Below are 20,098 nucleotides of genomic sequence, written 5' to 3' on the forward strand. Positions count from 1 at the left end.
TCAGGTTGTCAACCAATCTGCTGTTAGGTTGGAGGTTCCTACCTCCTGGAGAATTAATCCGGTCTTTCATGTCTCCCTGTTAAAAAAAGCTGTTGTGTCGGATGGTGACGCCTCTGCCTCTGTTCCTCCGGTGGTGGAGGACGGGGAATATGAAATTTCTCGCATCCTTGACTCTAGACGGTATAGAGGTAGTTTGCAGTATCTTGTGGCCTGGAAAGGTTTCGGACCCGAGGATAACTCTTGGGTGAGGTCAGATGATGTTTCCGCGTCCAGACTTATCAGAGCGTTTCACAGGAGATTTCCTGATAAGCCTGGTCCTAGGGGATCCGGAGGATCCTCTTAGAAGGGGGGGTACTGTTAGAACCTTGCTGTTAGGTTTTTTTTCCTTTGCTGGTCACATGACCTTGTTGGCCTATTTAATCCTGCTCCGCCCTTCTGGCTTTGCTGGACTTCATTGTATATCTACTTTCTAGCTAGCCTGTGCTCTGTATCTAACTCTGTTAGTTTGCTTGGTCTACGGACCTCTATGTTCTATCTATTTTGTTTGTTCGTCTTTCTGCTACTATTTCTGTTAGGAGGTGTCCCATATTCCTCCCAGTCCTTAGTACTTGTAGGGATTCCCTCCCCAAATCTATAGGTCTCCGTACAGACTAGATTAGGACTTTAGCAGGTCTGATCGCAGGATCAGGTTCCCTGTTACATCGTAGGGATTCAGCTGAGTCTTATAGTAGGGACAGATCTCCTCTCTTTCCTTAGCTTTGGTAGCAGAACATAACAGGCGGCAATGGAAGCGGTACCGTTTGCACAATTTCATTCCCGGGGTCTTCAAGATCTTATTCTGACCCGTTGGGACCGATCGCCGGCTTCGCTGGATCGCTGTGTCGGTATCTCCCGCAAGGTGCTAGAGTCTCTTGGATGGTGGTTACGTCCGGAGACTTTATCCCTGGGGAAATCCTTCCTCCTCCCATGGTGGTCGGTCATTACCACCGATGCCAGCCTGACTGGCTGGGGGGGGGGGGTTTGGAACGATCTCTGGGTTCAGGGGGTCTGGTCGTCAGAGGAGTCGTCTCTGCCGATCAACATCTTGGAGTTGAGAGCGATATTTCTCTGCCTCCGACATTGGACGGTCCCTTTGAGCGGTCTGCCGGTCCGGGTTCAGACGGACAATGCGACAGCGGTCGCATATATCAACCATCAGGGCGGGACGAGGAGTTCCAGACTCATGATGGAGGTCTCTTGGATCCTGGTTTGGGCCGAATCCAGGGTTCCAGCCATATCCGCGATTCACATCCCAGGAGTGCTGAATATCACGGCGGACTCCCTCAGTCGCGAGCAGGTGGATTACGGGGAATGGGGTCTTCATCCGGAAGTTTTTGCACTGCTGTGCTCCCGTTGGGGGACTCCCCAAGTGGACTTGATGGCATCCAGGCTGAACGCCAGGATTCCGACGTTCATGTCCAGATACAGGGACCCGGAAGCTGTGGCGGTAGATGTTCTAGTGGCCCCGTGGGACCAGTTCGAGCTGATCTACGTGTTTCCGCCGGTATCCTTACTTCCACTGGTGATCCGGCGGATCAAACTAGAGCGTATCCCAACGATTTTGGTGGAGCCGGATTGGCCGCGGAGGGCGTGGTATTCAACGCTGGTCTCTTCTGGCGGCGCCTCCGTTTCCACTGCCTCTTCGCCCGGACCTGCTAACCCAAGGGCCCATTCGCCATCCGGACCTGAAGTCGCTTCGCTTGACGGCGTGGTTCTTGAGACCAAGATCTTGACCCGTCGTGGGTTTTCGGCCGAAGTCATCGCCACCTTGCGGGCGGCCAGAGGTCTGGCTACGACCAGGATTTATCACAGAACTTGGAAGGCCTTCTATTCATGGTGTTCTGGATCGTCAAGGAACCCGAGGGTTTTTTCCATTCCCAACTTCTTGGCTTTTCTGCAATGTGGTTTGGCCAAGGGTCTGGCGGTTGGTACCTTGCGGGGTCAGGTATCTGCACTATCCGTGCTTTTTCGGAAAGATATTGCCTCGCGCAGGGATGTGCGTTCGTTTTTTCGCGGAATTGCACGTCAGTTCCCGCCCCGGAGGGCGTTTGTGGCTCCCTGGCGGCTCAATCTAGTCTTGGAGGCTCTTCAGCACAGGCCGTTTGAGCCTATGGATTCAGCTACGCTTTACTTGCTTTCTTGGAAGGTGGCCTTCCTGGTGGCGGTCACCTCTTTGAGAAGGGTTTCTGAGTTGGCGGCACTGTCTTGCTCGCCCCCTTTTCTGGAGTTCCACTCGGATCGCGTGGTGCTTTGTACCCGTTGCGATTTTCTGCCCAAAGTGGTGTCGCGTTTCCACGTCAATTAGGACATTGTGTTGCCCTCCCTCTGTCCGAAACCAAGGAATCCAAAGGAACGGGCCTTGCACTCGTTGGATTTGGTGCGGGCTTTGAAGTTCTATCTTACCATCACGCAAGGGTTTCGGAAGTCGGACTCTCTTTTTGTGATTCCTACTGGTCGTCGGCGTGGTCAGCGGGCTTCCAAGGACACTATAGCTCGGTGGATACGTTTGGCTATCCTGGAGGCGTACCGGCTCAAGGGCGAGCCTTGTCCGGTTAAGGTTCGAGCTCATTCCACGAGAGCGGTTGGTTCGTCATGGGCTGTTCGTCAGGGGGCCTCGGCAGCGCAGCTCTGCCGGGCGGCTACATGGCGTTCTGTGCACACTTTTACTAAATTTTATAAAGTGGGCGTGAGTGCTTCCGCCGATGCGGCCTTGGGACGCAGGGTCCTGCAGGTGGCGGTGGTTTAGGTTTTATCTTTATCTAGTTTTGGCGCTTGTTGCGCGCTTGCTTAATTTGTTGGGGTGTTGGCGATTCTGCCACTGTTTCCCACCCTTGAGTTCTGGACTGCTTTGGGACGTCCCACTAGTAATGGATCTGTGTCTCTCTTCCTTCCCTTCTGCTGCTGAAAGACGGATTTTGGTAAGACCTTACCTGTAAAATCCTTTTCAGCGAAGGAAGGGAGACACAGCACCCTCCCAGGGCAGAAGTGTATTATTGTTTTCCAGATGCGGCGCGACTCCTCTCTGATGGCGGTCATCGGGACTGGGGTCGGAGCGCTGGGGTCTGTTCCAGCATTGCCAGCTCATCGCAGTTGTCAGGTCCAGTGAGTAGTGCCTGGGACTGTGTGTTCTTTCTGTTATATGCATAACCTGTTCTCTCGCATTTCTGAATTTTCAGAAAGGGTTGTGTTGTTCTGCTGGTGTTGTCTGCTCTTCCTTAGCTTGTGTACGAACTGAGGAACATGGGAGTAGGAGGAGCCTAAGCTGGAGGGGCCGGTCGTCACTTTTTATAAATCTGAGGTGAAATATCCTGTGGGGCTCCGCCTACCCCCACTAGTAATGGATCTGTGTCTCCCTTCCTTCCTTCGAGAAAAGGTTTTTACAGGTAAGGTCTTACCAAAATCAGTCTTTCCTCCTATCCTCCCAATTATCCTGGTCCCTGGGGGGTTTCCGACGGATAAATTTCCTACTCCAAAAGGACTTCCTATAAGAGCTATTGGAGACGAGAGGGAAGCGTTTTTTTATTATTACCAGCTTTATCCAGAATATCATCAAGTGTAGGCCCGAATAAGAATTCGCCCTCACAGGGAATGGAGCATAACCTTGATTTTGTCTGGAGGTCTCCTGGCCAACATTTAAGCTATAGAGCACGACGGGCTGCGTTAGAGAAAACTGCCAATCTGGCTGCCAGCCTGACAGTCAGCAGATGCGTCAGCCAAGAAGGCAGCTGACACTTTCATTACTGGGATGGAGTCTAATATAGCATCCCTAGACGTTTTTTCTCTCAGCTGTGTTTCCAGTTGGTCTAGCCAGACCATTAGCGATCTGGCCGTGCAAGTGGCTGCTACCGCGAATTTTAAGCCCCCCCCAGCGGCCTCCCATGAACCCTTTAGGAAGGTATCTGCTTTTTTGTCCATGTAATCCTTCAATATTCCCATGTCCTCAAAAGGAAGGGAAACCTTTTTGGAAGTCTTAGCAATTGCCCCGTCTAACTTTGGCACCTTCTCCAAGAACGAATATGCCGGGTCATCGAATGGATACTTTCTCTTTGGGGATAAAAGGCCCTTTCTATGTTTGTTTTTTTTCACTCTCTCCTAATTAGAAATTGGATTTTTTCATTAAGAGGGAAAGATCTTTTTTTTTTTCTAATCCACCGAACATTATGTCCTAAATTGATCTTTTTGGACCAGGGTCTGTCAGCCCCATGGTGGACCTGACCGCTTTAATGAGGCTGTTTCCTCTACAAGGAAACAGCTACGTCCACCTCTATCCCTGGATGAAGATGAAGATGAACTGGACGTATCTGAGTCTCCCTCCTGTAAAGTGGCTAATGGTTGCATAGTTGATGGAAGGTATGTGTCACAGAGATGGCTGGTCTCTGATGTAACCCGGAGTATTTCTCTAGTGCATGTAAGCACTAAGGTTCGTTTGGTGCACCTGGGAGCCAGGTTATGGGTAGTTTAGAGAGTTGGGTGGGTCTAGCTACCCACATACCTCACCTCTGGGTGTGGTTAAAGCCTATATAATGGAGGCTGTTTGGCACATGTCTGTGTGTTTGGAGGGAGAAGGCCTCCTGTGTATGTTTGTCTCCAGACTGAGCCAGGATACTGGACGCTACCCCAGCCTGTGTGCTACACAGGCCTGGCTGAGCAGAGACCTACTAAGGACATTTTACTTTGTTTGTCTGATCTAAAGACTGTTTGCTTTTCTGTTTGACTTCTGGGTTTATGAAGCAATAAACCCACATGAACGTTTAAAAAGGAACAAGCCTCATGTTTTCCTCCGTCGCACCCAAGTGAGTAAAACCTCTACAATTGGTGGAGAATGCGGGCAGCGTTCCCAGCAAAGAAGTGTGACTGCTACAGGAAGGACTGCATGTTCTGGGTTAAGTCTGTCGCAAGCCAGCTAGCATCGCCAGACAAAATGGAGGACTTGCTGAAACACCTGGTCCTGTCGCAGCAGTACCAGCAGGAGACCAACAGGCTGTTGTTACAGTAGAACCAGTAGGAACAACGGCAGAAGATGCAGCTTCTGGCAACCGCCATCCAGGGCAGGACGAGCACCCCAACCCCAAGTCCGGCTGATGACGCCCACGTCCGGAAGGAGGTAGGGCAGGCCTTGCTGAAAATGACCCCAGGGGATGACGTTGAGGCCTTCCTGACGATGTTTGAAAGGGTCGCCGAGAGGGAGAAACTTCCACCAGAGCAGTAGGCAGAGGTACTGGTGCCATACTTAACGGGAGAGCACCAGAATGCGTACTATGATTTAGCTTTGCAGGACATCAAAGAGTATAGCCTGCGAGTTAGTCCACATTTTTTCCTGGACAGCTTTACCAAAGGAGATCCTGACCGACCAGTGAACTCCTTTTATGAGTAAGGTGATGAGGGCGTTATGCAAGGTCCTGAAAATCTCCCAGTTGAGGACTTCAGTGTACCATCCTCAGACAAATGGCCTTATGGAAAGGTTTAATAAAACGCTGAAGAGTATGCTGAGGAAAGCCATAGAAAAGAACGGTAGAGACTGGGACTGTCTCCTACTGTATCTGTTGTTCTCCATCTGTGAGGTTCCACAGGCCTCTACGGGGTTCTCATCATTTAAACTTCTGTATGGCCAGCATCTGCGGGGTCTCCTTGATATAGTCAAAAAAACCTGGGAAGCCGAAGTCACGCCCCACAGAAGCGTTACTGAGCACGTGGCACTGATGCAGCAGAGGATTGCGAAAATGATGCCCATCGTAAAAGGATATCTCCTCCAGGCACAAGAAGCTCAGGCCAGGGTCTACAACTGGTCAGCCAGAGTGAGGCAGTTCAATCCGGGAGACCGAGTCCTTGTGCTAATTCCTACTGTGGAGAGCAAGTTCTTGTCCAGATGGCAAGGGCCGTATGAAGTGGTGGAGAAGCTTGGTGATGTGAACTATAAGATTCATCAACCAGGAAGACAGAAACCATATCAGCTCTACCATGTCAACCTCATCAAGCCATGGCAAAACAGAGAGCCAGCTGAAACTCCGTGCTTGCTGGGCAGGCCAGAAGGCGAGGTTGGAGGTGTCGCCATAGCGGAGACGCTGCTCAAGGCCCAAAAACAGCAGCGCCGGGAGTTGCTTCAAAAGAACAGGGACCTGTTCTCGAAATTCCTGGAGTGCCCAAAGGTCGTAGAACACGAAGTTCTGATGGAGCCACATATGCGTGTAAACTTGAAGACCTATCGAATTCAGGAGGCCCGACAAGAAGCGATCTCCAAGGAGGTGGAGCGTATGTTGAAACTCTAGGTCATTGAGGAATCCAAGAGCGGTGGGTCGAGCCAGATTGTCCTGGTCCCAAAGCCCGATGGTGAATGGAGGTTCTGCAACGACTATCGGAAGTTGAATGAAGTCTCCAAATTCGACACATACCCCATGTCACGTGTTGATGAGCTGATCGAGAGACTTAGGCCAGCAAGGTACATAACCACCTTGGATTTGACAAAGGGATATTGGCAGATCCCCATGGCACAGGGAGCCAAGGAGAAGACTGCATTTTCTACACCAAACAGATTCTTCCAGTATGTCTGGGTACTGTTTTGACAACAGGGGGCCCCTGCAGCCTTCCAGAGAGCCATGGATCGAATCCTTGCACCCCATAAGCAATATGCCGCGGCATACCTGGACGATAGATATTGTTATCTTCAGCCCGGACTGGGAAAGTTATCTGGAAAAGGTCCAGGCGGTGTTTGATGCTCTAAGGAAGGCGGAGTTTTCAATAAACCCAAAGAAATGTGCCATGGGGAAAGAAGAAGCCAAATACCTGGGTTATATAGTGAGTAGAGGAGAGATCAAACCCCAAATCAGTAAAGTGGAGGCAATCCAAACCTAGCCGAGACCACTGTCCAAAAAGCAGGTTAGAGCCTTCCTGGGGATCGTGGGATACTACAGGAGGTTCATCCCAAACTTCGCAATGATGGCTGCACCCCTGATTGACCTCCTTAAGGGGACCAAATTGGCAATGGCCAAATGATCTGAAGAGGCAGGGACGGCCTTTCAAAAAATGAAAGGGGCTCTGTGTAAGCAACAGGTCCTGGTGGCCCCCGACTTTAAGGAAGAGTTTATACTCCAAAAGGACGCCTCAGATTTCGGTTTAGGAGCAGTCCTTTCCCAGGAGATACATGGGGAGGAGCACACTGCTCTCTACCTGAGTAGGAAGCTGTCCTCATGTGAGAGGAATTATTCGGTCATAGAAAAGTAGTGCTTGGCCATAAAGTGGGCGGTGGACACATTACGGTACTACCTGGTAGGACGTAAGTTCAGATTGGTATCCGACCATGCCCCACTCAGATGGATGAGGGAAACAAAGGGTAAAAATGCTAGGGTCACTCGCTGGTTTTTAGCCCTACAAGATTTCAACTTCCATGTAGAGCACAGAGCAGGGAAGCTACATGCTAATGCCGATGCCCTCTCGAGAATCCCCTGTCTGGTAGTAGAATGTGCCAAGCCCCATGGCTTTAGGTAGAGGCGGGAGGTATGTAAGGTGGCTAATGGTTGCATAGTCGATGGGAGGTATGTGTCACAGAGATGGCTGGTCTCTGATGTAACCCGGAGTGTTTCTCTAGTGCACGTAAGCACTAAGAGGTTCGTTTGGTGCACCTGGGAGCCAGGTTATGGGTAGTTTAGAGAGTTGGGTGGGTCTAGCTACCCACATACCTCACCTCTGGGTGTGGTTAACAGCCTATATAATGGAGGCTGTTTGGCACATGTTTGCGTGTTTGGAGGGAGAAGGCCTCCTTTGTATGTTTGTCTCCAGACCGAGCCAGGATACTGGACGCAACCCCAGCCTGTGTGCCACACATGCCTGGCTGAGCAGAGACCTGCTAAGGACATTTTACTTTGTTTGCCTGATCTAAAAACTGTTTGCTTTTCTGTTAGGCTTCTGGGTTTATGAAGCAATAAACCCACATGAACAAGTTAAGGAACAAGCCTCCTGTCTTACCCAAGTGAGTAAAACCCCTACACTCCTCATCCTCTAGACCAGGGGTCTCAAACTCGGCTGGGTATATGGGCCGCACACGAAAATTTTTTTAATTTGGGGGCCGCATTCTTTGCAGGAGAAAGTGACATTTTTAGTGATACCATTTTTTTTTTCTATACACCTTTTGAACATTTTTGCTGTTTTATTTTTTATAGCTTGGGTCGTTATGGATGTGGCGATAATAAAACATGCACTTTTTTGTATACTTTAGTTTAGATATAAAGCAGATTTTTTATTGGCAAAATATTTTTTCGTGCTTTATTTTGAAGTTTTTTTGCCAAAATCTTGTAGTAATGTGCCCCACCCTGGTCGGCATCTTGTAAAGTCCCCCATCTTTGTCCCCATCTTGTCGTAATATTCCATACTGGGTCCCATATTGTCATAATGTCACATACCGGTCCCCATATTGTAGATATGTCCTCATCTTGTAGTAATGCCCCATCCTGGTCCCCATCTTGTTGTAATGTCCCCATCTTTTAGGACTGTCCCCAGCCTGGTCCCCATCTTTTAGGACTGTCCCCAGCCTGGTCCCCATCTTTTAGGACTGTCCCCAGCCTGGTCCCCATCTTTTAGGACTGTCCCCAGCCTGGTCCCCATCTTTTAGGACTGTCCCCAGCCTGGTCCCCATCTTTTAGGACTGTCCCCAGCCTGGTCCCCATCTTTTAGGACTGTCCCCAGCCTGGTCCCCATCTTTTAGGACTGTCCCCAGCCTGGTCCCCATCTTTTAGGACTGTCCCCAGCCTGGTCCCCATCTTTTAGGACTGTCCCCAGCCTGGTCCCCATCTTTTAGGACTGTCCCCAGCCTGGTCCCCATCTTTTAGGACTGTCCCCAGCCTGGTCCCCATCTTTTAGGACTGTCTCCAGCCTGGTCCCCATCTTGGAGGACTGTCTCCAGCCTGGTCCCCATCTTGGAGGACTGTCTCCAGCCTGGTCCCCATCTTGGAGGACTGTCTCCAGCCTGGTCCCCGTCTTGGAGGACTGTCCCCAGCCTGGTCCCCGTCTTGGAGGACTGTCCCTTGTGCCGTTCTACACATACAAGAGAAGGAAAAAAAAAAAAAAAAAGATTCTTCTCACCAGTCCTGCGTTCCTTCTGCGTCCTTTCTGCACCTGTGGCCCGCAGGCTCCATAGACCCTGATCGCGGCCCGGTCCAGGAGCTGCCGGCAGCTGCGCTTCAGTTCAGTGTATTGCCGCGCAGACACCGGCTCTCTGCACAGCAATATCAGTGCCAGCCGCCGGCCTGTCAGAGGCCAGCAGCTGACATCTGCGCATGTCAGTGACGTCATACGCTGCTGCGCTGGGACGCAGATGTCAGCTGCTGGCCTCTGATAGGCCGGCGGCTGGCACTGATATTGCTGTGCAGAGAGCCGGTGTCTGCGCGGCAATACACTGAACTGAAGCGCAGCTGCCGACAGCTCCTGGACCGGGCCGCGATCGGGGTCTATGGTGCTTGCGGGCCGCATGAAGCATCCTGAAGGGCCGCGGGCCGCGTGATTGACACCCCTGCTCTAGACTGCAAGACCCATTTTTTTCCCCCTTTATTCTGAAGGGACCTATAGGTATTTTCTACTTGTGACTTTATCATGGACCTGAGCTCTGAGGCAAACTTTGGGGTTTCCTCACAGATTGTTTGCTCTATACAAGAGCGGCAGAGTCGTTTCTCCCATGTAGTGGGTAACTCTTCTGTGCAAAGTGCACAGGTCCTGTATTTGGTCTTGCCCGCACTTTTCCTTCCCTGAATAAGAGAAGAGAAAAAAGGGGGACCCTAATTATAAAGTGAACTTTCACAAAGATCACTTACCATTCTGATGGAAGAAGGGCTACCAGGTTAGGAGGAGGAACCATTTTTGTAGATAAGTTCTCTCTCGGTGTTGAGGTTCTCTCTCTGTGTTGATGCCACACTGGAGTCCTTGGTGCGCTGGGACGATCTGCCAGAACGCCTGCTCCCACACTCGTGATGATGGGAAGGGTCCTCTTGTCGTCCCGTTTCCTTATCCCGCTTTTTCCTCTGCTGTTGCTGTGTGGCTGCAACTGCAGCAGCTGCTGTGATTATTGGGGATGCAGAGTCTGCACCTCCTGCACCTCCTGGTGCTCCTGCTCACTCATGGCTGAAGGAGAGACTGCCAGAGCTCTATCAGAAGCACTTTCCCAGTACTTTCTGGCAGTATATAAGTCCCAGGCACTCCCCACACCCTCCCCGCTCTACTTCCAGAACACTTCCGGCTGACTTATTCCCGGGCATTTTTAAAATTATCTTTAATTGGCCTGGACGCCGGCGCGTCCCTCCAATAGGGACGCCCGTCTCACAGCATCTCCGAAAGAGGTCTCGCGCGCATGTGCCGATTGGATCTCCAGTCATGCCCTGTGGCACAACGTCATAGGGACGCACCGCATCCCCGCACTGGAACCCGGAAGTTCCGGTGTGCACTTCTCACCAGTGCCGGCCCAGGCTGCCTGCAGCGCAGGCCGTGAGGATCCAGGGAGAGGCAGCAAGTCCACAGCTGATCTTCTGCATCTCCCCACACACCCTAGAGGCCCACTGACCCCAGCGGTGGCGCTTCAGGCTACTGCGCCAGCCGAGGCAGGGAACCCCCCCCTGCCTAAATCGGTCTGGCCGGGCCTGACATCCCACGACGATTCCTTTTCTTCTGGCATTCAGGTATGCCTTTTCTTCTTACAGGTACACTGACTGTAGGTTCCCCGTCAAGGACAGGTAACCAACTGATGCGGGAGAGAGGTACTGCTCTTTTTATCTGTAGGTTTCCTGTCCTTGGAGGGCGGATTCCCTCTCTCCATGGTGCAGTCATGGGAGAAGAAAATATAAATCTGAAAATTGCGAGGTGCGTTTGTATTCAGCCCCTGAGTCAATACATTGTAGGACTACCTTTCACTGCTGCCAGTCTTTTGGGGATGTATCTACCAGCTTTACACATCTAGATGTGATATTTTTACCCATTCTTCTTGGCACACTCGCTCTTGCTCAGTGAGATTGGATGGAGATGTCTGTGATCAATAAATTTCAAGTCTTGTCACATTGATGTAAACAAAGCAAATTCATGTGTGTGAACGGCCAGTCACAGTCCAGAACCAAATGCCAAAGACATGGAAAGTACTGATCACAGACGTCTCCATTAATGATAATCGAGGAATGCTGGAAAAACAGGAATTCCTCACATGTATTAAAGCTGTCAAACAGTCGCAAATCATGTTCAGGGAGCGACAAAAACTTAACACCCCGAGCACGCTGAAGATAATAGGTGCTTGCCCGAGCATGCTCGTAAATCTCGAGCAACGAGCATGCTCGATCATTACTAGTCTCCATCCAATCTCACTGATCGAGAGCAAGTGTGCAAAGAAGAATGAGCAAAAATGTCACCTCTAGATGAGCAAAGCTGGTAGAGACATCCCCAAAAGACTGGCAGCAGTGAAAGGTGGTCCTACAATTTATTGACTCAGGGGCTAAATACAAATGCACCTCGCAATTTTCAGATTTATATTTTTAAAAATATTTACAAAACCAGGTATCATTTCCTTTACACGTAACAAAAATATGCTACTTTGTTTTGGTATCACATAAAATACATTGAAGTTTGTGGGTGTAACGTGAAAATAAAAGTGGAAAAGTGCTCGGAGTATGAAGACTTTAACAAGGCTCTGTGACTTCAGTCCGGGAAAAGGACCTGAAACATTAGGAGCCCAAGGTTTTCCCAAAATGTCGGAGTTGCTGGAGCACCTATGATGTCAGAGGGAGCAGCGTATCCCCGTATACACAGAGGGGAAAGCAACTGGAAGGTAGGAGGGAAAAGCCATAATCTCCACAGATAACAGGAGAAGTGTCACCTCATATTAATTGGGATGTTCACTACTCGGAGAACCCTTTCTCAATCTCTAGGTTTCCCCCAGTAAGATAATAACTATACTCCCCTCTCCTGCGAACATTACTGACATCAGCAAGAAGTGAGGGCTGCGGCTGCTCTGTCACTTCCTTCGGATCTCTTGCTGTGTTCGAAGGTGAAGAGTCAAGCCAGTGCTGATTGGCCGCAGGATAACACGACCTCCTCACAAGCCAGCTCCAAATCCGCTGGAACAGTGCCAGCACCGGAGGCAAGTATAAGATTTATACACAGAAGGGGGAGGCTCTCCGCGCACAGAAGGGGGAGGCAACCAGTGGACAGAGATACATGATAAGGTTCTTCCTGTAGCCACCACTAGGGGGAGCACCCTGTATACAGAAGGGGGAAGCTCCGTGAGTACAGAAGGGGGAGGCTCCGTGCATACAGAGATACATGATAAGGTTCTTCCTGTAGCCACCACTAGGGGGGGGCACCATATATACAGAAGGGGGAGGCTCCCTGTCTACAGAGATACATGATAAGGTTCTTCCTGTAGCCACCACTAGGGGGAGCACCATATATACAGAAGGGGGAGGCTCCCTGTCTACAGAGATACATGATAAGGTTCTTCCTGTAGCCACCACTAGGGGGAGCACCATATATACAGAAGGGGGAGGCTCCCTGTCTACAGAGATACATGATAAGGTTCTTCCTGTAGCCACCACTAGGGGGATCACCATGTATACAGGAGGGGGAGGCTCCCTGTGTACAGAGATACATAAGGTTGTTCCTGTAGCCACCACAAGGGGGAGCACCATGTACACAGAAAGGGGAGGCTCCCTGTGTACAGAGATACATGATAAAGTTCTTCCTGTAGCCACCACTAGGGGGAGCACCATGTATACAGAAGGGGGAGGCTCCCAGCGTACAGAGATACATGATGAGGTTCTTCCTGTAGCCACCACTAGGTGGAGCACCATGTATACAGAAGGGGGAAGCTCCCAGCGTACAGAGATACAGGATAAGGTTCTTCCTGTAGCCACCACTAGGGGGTGCACCATATATACAGAAGGGTGAGGCTACCTGTGTACAGATACATGATAAGGTTCTTCTTGTAGCCACCACTTGGTGGAGCACCCTGTATACAGAAGGGGGTGGCTACCTGTGTACAGCATACATGATGAGGCTCTGTCTGCAGTCACCACTAGGGGGAGCTCTCACACTAGTAGCCCCGGGTATACTCTCCCTGTCCTCACACCTGCATCATGTATGGTCGGACTCTGTATATTGTACAGGGCAGGCTCAGGACGCTGAGGCGTCACGTGTCCGTAATCATTACAGCCATAAGCATACACATAACCAGCACACGTGACGTCAGCACTCACCGCAGATATCGGCTCTGCTGTAAATCAGTAGATACAGGAGCATCAAGAAGAGGCAGAAAATCCTCATCGTCCATCATCACCGTAGAAGGAGGAGCCAGTCTGTGAGGTGGGAGGAGCAGAGAGCAGCGCAGGAAAGCCGCAGTCACAGCCTTCTCTCCCACCAGCAAGGAGCAAAGCAGACACAGGTCACATGACAGGGCCTCTATCAGCTGACATATCACGTGGTGATGGACACCGCCTCACTCGGCTGCAGCAGGGAGGAGGAGCTTACCACCCTAAATTCAATCGTGGCTCCGCCTACCAAACAACCAATCACATCATTGTTGATAAGCCACGCCCATTAATAATTGTTATCTTTGAGATGATGGACGAGTTACGAGAGTGGACGAGCTATTACTGCTAATCACCGGACTATACTGCAGTGCGGAGGAGGAGTGCAAAGCCCGCACACTGCATCCTAGTGTGCTCTGTACTGTACAGACTGATCACTGACTGCAGAGGGAGGACTGCTCCTCATCATTGCATCCTAGTGTGCTCTGTACTGTACAGACTGATCACTGACTGCAGAGGGAGGACTGCTCCTCATCACTGCATCCTAGTGTGCTCTGTACTGTACAGACTGATCACTGACTGCAGAGGGAGGACTGCTCCTCATCATTGCATCCTAGTGTGCTCTGTACTGTACAGACTGATCACTGACTGCAGAGGGAGGACTGCTCCTCATCACTGCATCCTAGTGTGCTCTGTACTGTACAGACTGATCACTGACTGCAGAGGGAGGACTGCTCCTCATCATTGCATCCTAGTGTGCTCTGTACTGTACAGACTGATCACTGACTGCAGAGGGAGGACTGCTCCTCATCAATGCATCCTAGTGTACTCTGTACTGTACAGACTGATCACTGACTGCAGAGGGAGGACTGCTCCTCATCATTGCATCCTAGTGTGCTCTGTACTGTACAGACTGATCACTGACTGTAGAGGGAGGACTGCTCCTCATCATTGCATCCTAGTGTGCTCTGTACTGTACAGGCTCATCACTAACTGCAGAGGGAGGACTGCTCCTCATCATTGCATCCTAGTGTGCTCTGTACTGTACAGACTGATCACTGACTGCAGAGGGAGGACTGCTCCTCATCACTGCATCCTAGTGTGCTCTGTACTGTACAGACTGATCACTGACTGCAGAGGGAGGACTGCTCCTCATCATTGCATCCTAGTGTGCTCTGTACTGTACAGACTGATCACTGACTGCAGAGGGAGGACTGCTCCTCATCACTGCATCCTAGTGTGCTCTGTACTGTACAGACTGATCACTGACCGCAGAGGGAGGACTGCTCCTCATCATTGCATCCTAGTGTACTCTGTACTGTACAGACTGATCACTGACTGCAGGGGGAGGACTGCTCATCATCATCACTGCATCCTAGTGTGCTCTGTACTGTACAGGCTGATCACTGACTGCAGAGGGAGGACTGCTCCTCATCACTGCATCCTAGTGTGCTCTGTACTGTACAGACTGATCACTGACTGCAGAGGGAGGACTGCTCCTCATCATTGCATCCTAGTGTGCTCTGTACTGTACAGACTGATCACTGACTGCAGAGGGAGGACTGCTCCTCATCACTGCATCCTGTGTACTCTGTACTGTACAGGCTGATCACTAACTGCAGAGGGAGGACTGCTCATCATCATCACTGCATCCTAGTGTGCTCTGTACTGTACAGGCTGATCACTGACTGCAGAGGGAGGACTGCTCCTCATCACTGCATCCTAGTGTGCTCTGTACTGTACAGACTGATCACTGACTGCAGAGGGAGGACTGCTCCTCATCATTGCATCCTAGTGTGCTCTGTACTGTACAGACTGATCACTGACTGCAGAGGGAGGACTGCTCCTCATCACTGCATCCTAGTGTGCTCTGTACTGTACAGACTGATCACTGACTGCAGAGGGAGGACTGCTCCTCATCACTGCATCCTAGTGTACTCTGTACTGTACAGGCTGATCACTGACTGCAGAGGGAGGACTGCTCCTCATCATTGCATCCTAGTGTGCTCTGTACTGTACAGACTGATCACTGACTGCAGAGGGAGGACTGCTCCTCATCATCACTGCATCCTAGTGTACTCTGTACTGTACAGACTGATCACTGACTGCAGAGGGAGGACTGCTCATCATCATCACTGCATCCTGTGTACTCTGTACTGTACAGGCTGATCACTAACTGCAGAGGGAGGACTGCTCATCATCATCACTGCATCCTAGTGTGCTCTGTACTGTACAGACTGATCACTGACTGCAGAGGGAGGACTGCTCCTCATCACTGCATCCTAGTGTGCTCTGTACTGTACAGACTGATCACTGACTGCAGAGGGAGGACTGCTCCTCATCATTGCATCCTAGTGTGCTCTGTACTGTACAGACTGATCACTGACTGCAGAGGGAGGACTGCTCCTCATCAATGCATCCTAGTGTGCTCTGTACTGTACAGACTGATCACTGACTGCAGAGGGAGGACTGCTCCTCATCATTGCATCCTAGTGTGCTCTGTACTGTACAGACTGATCACTGACTGCAGAGGGAGGACTGCTCCTCATCATTGCATCCTAGTGTGCTCTGTACTGTACAGACTGATCACTGACTGCAGAGGGAGGACTGCTCCTCATCATCACTGCATCCTAGTGTACTCTGTACTGTACAGACTGATCACTGACTGCAGAGGGAGGACTGCTCATCATCATCACTGCATCCTGTGTACTCTGTACTGTACAGGCTGATCACTAACTGCAGAGGGAGGACTGCTCATCATCATCACTGCATCCTAGTGTGCTCTGTACTGTACAGACTGATCACTGACAGCAGAGGGAGGACTGCTCCTCATCACTGCATCCTAGTGTGCTCTGTACTGTACAGACTGATCACTGACTGCAGAGGGAGGACTGCTCCTCATCATTGCATCCTAGTGTGCTCTGTACTGTACAGACTGATCACTGACTGCAGAGGGAGGACTGCTCCTCATCATTGCATCCTAGTGTGCTCTGTACTGTACAGACTGATCACTGACTGCAGAGGGAGGACTGCTCCTCATCATTGCATCCTAGTGTGCTCTGTACTGTACAGACTGATCACTGACTGCAGAGGGAGGACTGCTCCTCATCATCACTGCATCCTAGTGTACTGTGTACTGTACAGACTGATCACTGACTGCAGAGGGAGGACTGCTCATCATCATCACTGCATCCTGTGTACTCTGTACTGTACAGGCTGATCACTAACTGCAGAGGGAGGACTGCTCATCATCATCACTGCATCCTAGTGTGCTCTGTACTGTACAGACTGATCACTGACTGCAGAGGGAGGACTGCTCCTCATCACTGCATCCTAGTGTGCTCTGTACTGTACAGACTGATCACTGACTGCAGAGGGAGGACTGCTCCTCATCACTGCATCCTAGTGTGCTCTGTACTGTACAGACTGATCACTGACTGCAGAGGGAGGACTGCTCCTCATCATCACTGCATCCTAGTGTACTCTGTACTGTACAGACTGATCACTGACTGCAGAGGGAGGACTGCTCCTCATCATTGCATCCTAGTGTGCTCTGTACTGTACAGACTGATCACTGACTGCAGGGGGAGGACTGCTCATCATCATCACTGCATCCTAGTGTACTCTGTACTGTACAGACTGATCACTGACTGCAGAGGGAGGACTGCTCCTCATCATTGCATCCTAGTGTGCTCTGTACTGTACAGACTGATCACTGACTGCAGGGGGAGGACTGCTCATCATCATCACTGCATCCTAGTGTGCTCTGTACTGTACAGACTGATCACTGACTGCAGAGGGAGGACTGCTCCTCATCACTGCATCCTAGTGTGCTCTGTACTGTACAGACTGATCACTGACTGCAGAGGGAGGACTGCTCCTCATCACTGCATCCTAGTGTACTCTGTACTGTACAGACTGATCACTGACTGCAGAAGGAGGACTGCTCCTCATCACTGAATCCTAGTGTACTCTGTACTGTACAGGCTGATCACTGACTGCAGAGGGAGGACTGCTCCTCATCAATGCATCCTAGTGTGCTCTATACTGTACAGACTGATCACTGACTGCAGAGGGAGGACTGCTCCTCATCACTGCATCCTAGTGTACTCTGTACTGTACAGGCTGATCACTGACTGCAGAGGGAGGACTGCTCCTCATCACTGCATCCTAGTGTGCTCTGTACTGTACAGACTGATCACTGACTGCAGAGGGAGGACTGCTCCTCATCATTGCATCCTAGTGTGCTCTGTACTGTACAGACTGATCACTGACTGCAGAGGGAGGACTGCTCCTCATCATCACTGCATCCTAGTGTACTCTGTACTGTACAGACTGATCACTGACTGCAGAGGGAGGACTGCTCATCATCATCACTGCATCCTGTGTACTCTGTACTGTACGGGCTGATCACTAACTGCAGAGGGAGGACTGCTCATCATCATCACTGCATCCTAGTGTGCTCTGTACTGTACAGACTGATCACTGACTGCAGAGGGAGGACTGCTCCTCATCACTGCATCCTAGTGTACTCTGTACTGTACAGACTGATCACTGACTGCAGAGGGAGGACTGCTCCTCATCACTGCATCCTAGTGTACTCTGTACTGTACAGGCTGATCACTGACTGCAGAGGGAGGACTGCTCCTCATCACTGCATCCTAGTGTGTTCTGTACTGTACAGACTGATCACTGACTGCAGAGGGAGGACTGCTCCTCATCACTGCATCCTAGTGTACTCTGTACTGTACAGACTGATCACTGACTGCAGAAGGAGGACTGCTCCTCATCACTGAATCCTAGTGTACTCTGTACTGTACAGGCTGATCACTGACTGCAGAGGGAGGACTGCTCCTCATCAATGCATCCTAGTGTGCTCTGTACTGTACAGACTGATCACTGACTGCAGAGGGAGGACTGCTCCTCATCACTGCATCCTAGTGTACTCTGTACTGTACAGGCTGATCACTGACTGCAGAGGGAGGACTGCTCCTCATCACTGCATCCTAGTGTGCTCTGTACTGTACAGACTGATCACTGACTGCAGAGGGAGGACTGCTCCTCATCATTGCATCCTAGTGTGCTCTGTACTGTACAGACTGATCACTGACTGCAGAGGGAGGACTGCTCATCATCATCACTGCATCCTGTGTACTCTGTACTGTACAGGCTGATCACTAACTGCAGAGGGAGGACTGCTCATCATCATCACTGCATCCTAGTGTGCTCTGTACTGTACAGACTGATCACTGACTGCAGAGGGAGGACTGCTCCTCATCACTGCATCCTAGTGTGCTCTGTACTGTACAGACTGATCACTGACTGCAGAGGGAGGACTGCTCATCATCATCACTGCATCCTAGTGTGCTCTGTACTGTACAGACTGATCACTGACTGCAGAGGGAGGACTGCTCCTCATCATCACTGCATCCTAGTGTACTCTGTACTGTACAGACTGATCACTGACTGCAGAGGGAGGACTGCTCCTCATCATTGCATCCTAGTGTGCTCTGTACTGTACAGACTGATCACTGACTGCAGGGGGAGGACTGCTCATCATCATCACTGCATCCTAGTGTGCTCTGTACTGTACAGACTGATCACTGACTGCAGAGGGAGGACTGCTCCTCATCACTGCATCCTAGTGTGCTCTGTACTGTACAGACTGATCACTGACTGCAGAGGGAGGACTGCTCCTCATCACTGCATCCTAGTGTACTCTGTACTGTACAGACTGATCACTGACTGCAGAAGGAGGACTGCTCCTCATCACTGAATCCTAGTGTACTCTGTACTGTACAGGCTGATCACTGACTGCAGAGGGAGGACTGCTCCTCATCAATGCATCCTAGTGTGCTCTATACTGTACAGACTGATCACTGACTGCAGAGGGAGGACTGCTCCTCATCACTGCATCCTAGTGTACTCTGTACTGTACAGGCTGATCACTGACTGCAGAGGGAGGACTGCTCCTCATCACTGCATCCTAGTGTGCTCTGTACTGTACAGACTGATCACTGACTGCAGAGGGAGGACTGCTCCTCATCATTGCATCCTAGTGTGCTCTGTACTGTACAGACTGATCACTGACTGCAGAGGGAGGACTGCTCCTCATCATCACTGCATCCTAGTGTACTCTGTACTGTACAGACTGATCACTGACTGCAGAGGGAGGACTGCTCATCATCATCACTGCATCCTGTGTACTCTGTACTGTACGGGCTGATCACTAACTGCAGAGGGAGGACTGCTCATCATCATCACTGCATCCTAGTGTGCTCTGTACTGTACAGACTGATCACTGACTGCAGAGGGAGGACTGCTCCTCATCACTGCATCCTAGTGTACTCTGTACTGTACAGACTGATCACTGACTGCAGAGGGAGGACTGCTCCTCATCACTGCATCCTAGTGTACTCTGTACTGTACAGGCTGATCACTGACTGCAGAGGGAGGACTGCTCCTCATCACTGCATCCTAGTGTGTTCTGTACTGTACAGACTGATCACTGACTGCAGAGGGAGGACTGCTCCTCATCACTGCATCCTAGTGTACTCTGTACTGTACAGACTGATCACTGACTGCAGAAGGAGGACTGCTCCTCATCACTGAATCCTAGTGTACTCTGTACTGTACAGGCTGATCACTGACTGCAGAGGGAGGACTGCTCCTCATCAATGCATCCTAGTGTGCTCTGTACTGTACAGACTGATCACTGACTGCAGAGGGAGGACTGCTCCTCATCATCACTGCATCCTAGTGTACTCTGTACTGTACAGACTGATCACTGACTG

At 50.7% G+C, this 20,098-nt stretch overlaps 1 protein-coding gene across 2 annotated transcripts in view; it reads right to left on the minus strand.

Moving 5' to 3' along the window:
- SLC2A8 (solute carrier family 2 member 8) overlaps positions 1-13,488 on the minus strand; it is a 29,977-nt gene extending 16,489 nt beyond the window's left edge. The window contains exon 1 of one of the 2 annotated variants that reach the window (XM_073640852.1): positions 13,254-13,488. In XM_073640852.1, coding sequence (XP_073496953.1) covers positions 13,254-13,330 — 77 coding nt within the window. In that variant the 5' untranslated portion in view covers positions 13,331-13,488. The remainder of the gene's footprint in view (positions 1-13,253) is intronic. The other variant, XM_073640851.1, reaches the window with a different exon arrangement.
- Between the last annotated feature and the right edge of the window lie 6,610 nt (positions 13,489-20,098).

Source organism: Phyllobates terribilis, unplaced genomic scaffold (genome assembly GCF_046119375.1).
Source record: "Phyllobates terribilis strain yellow unplaced genomic scaffold, ASM4611937v1 Scaffold_7__3_contigs__length_470593459, whole genome shotgun sequence".
In the NCBI taxonomy this organism is placed as follows: Eukaryota; Metazoa; Chordata; class Amphibia; order Anura; family Dendrobatidae; genus Phyllobates; species Phyllobates terribilis.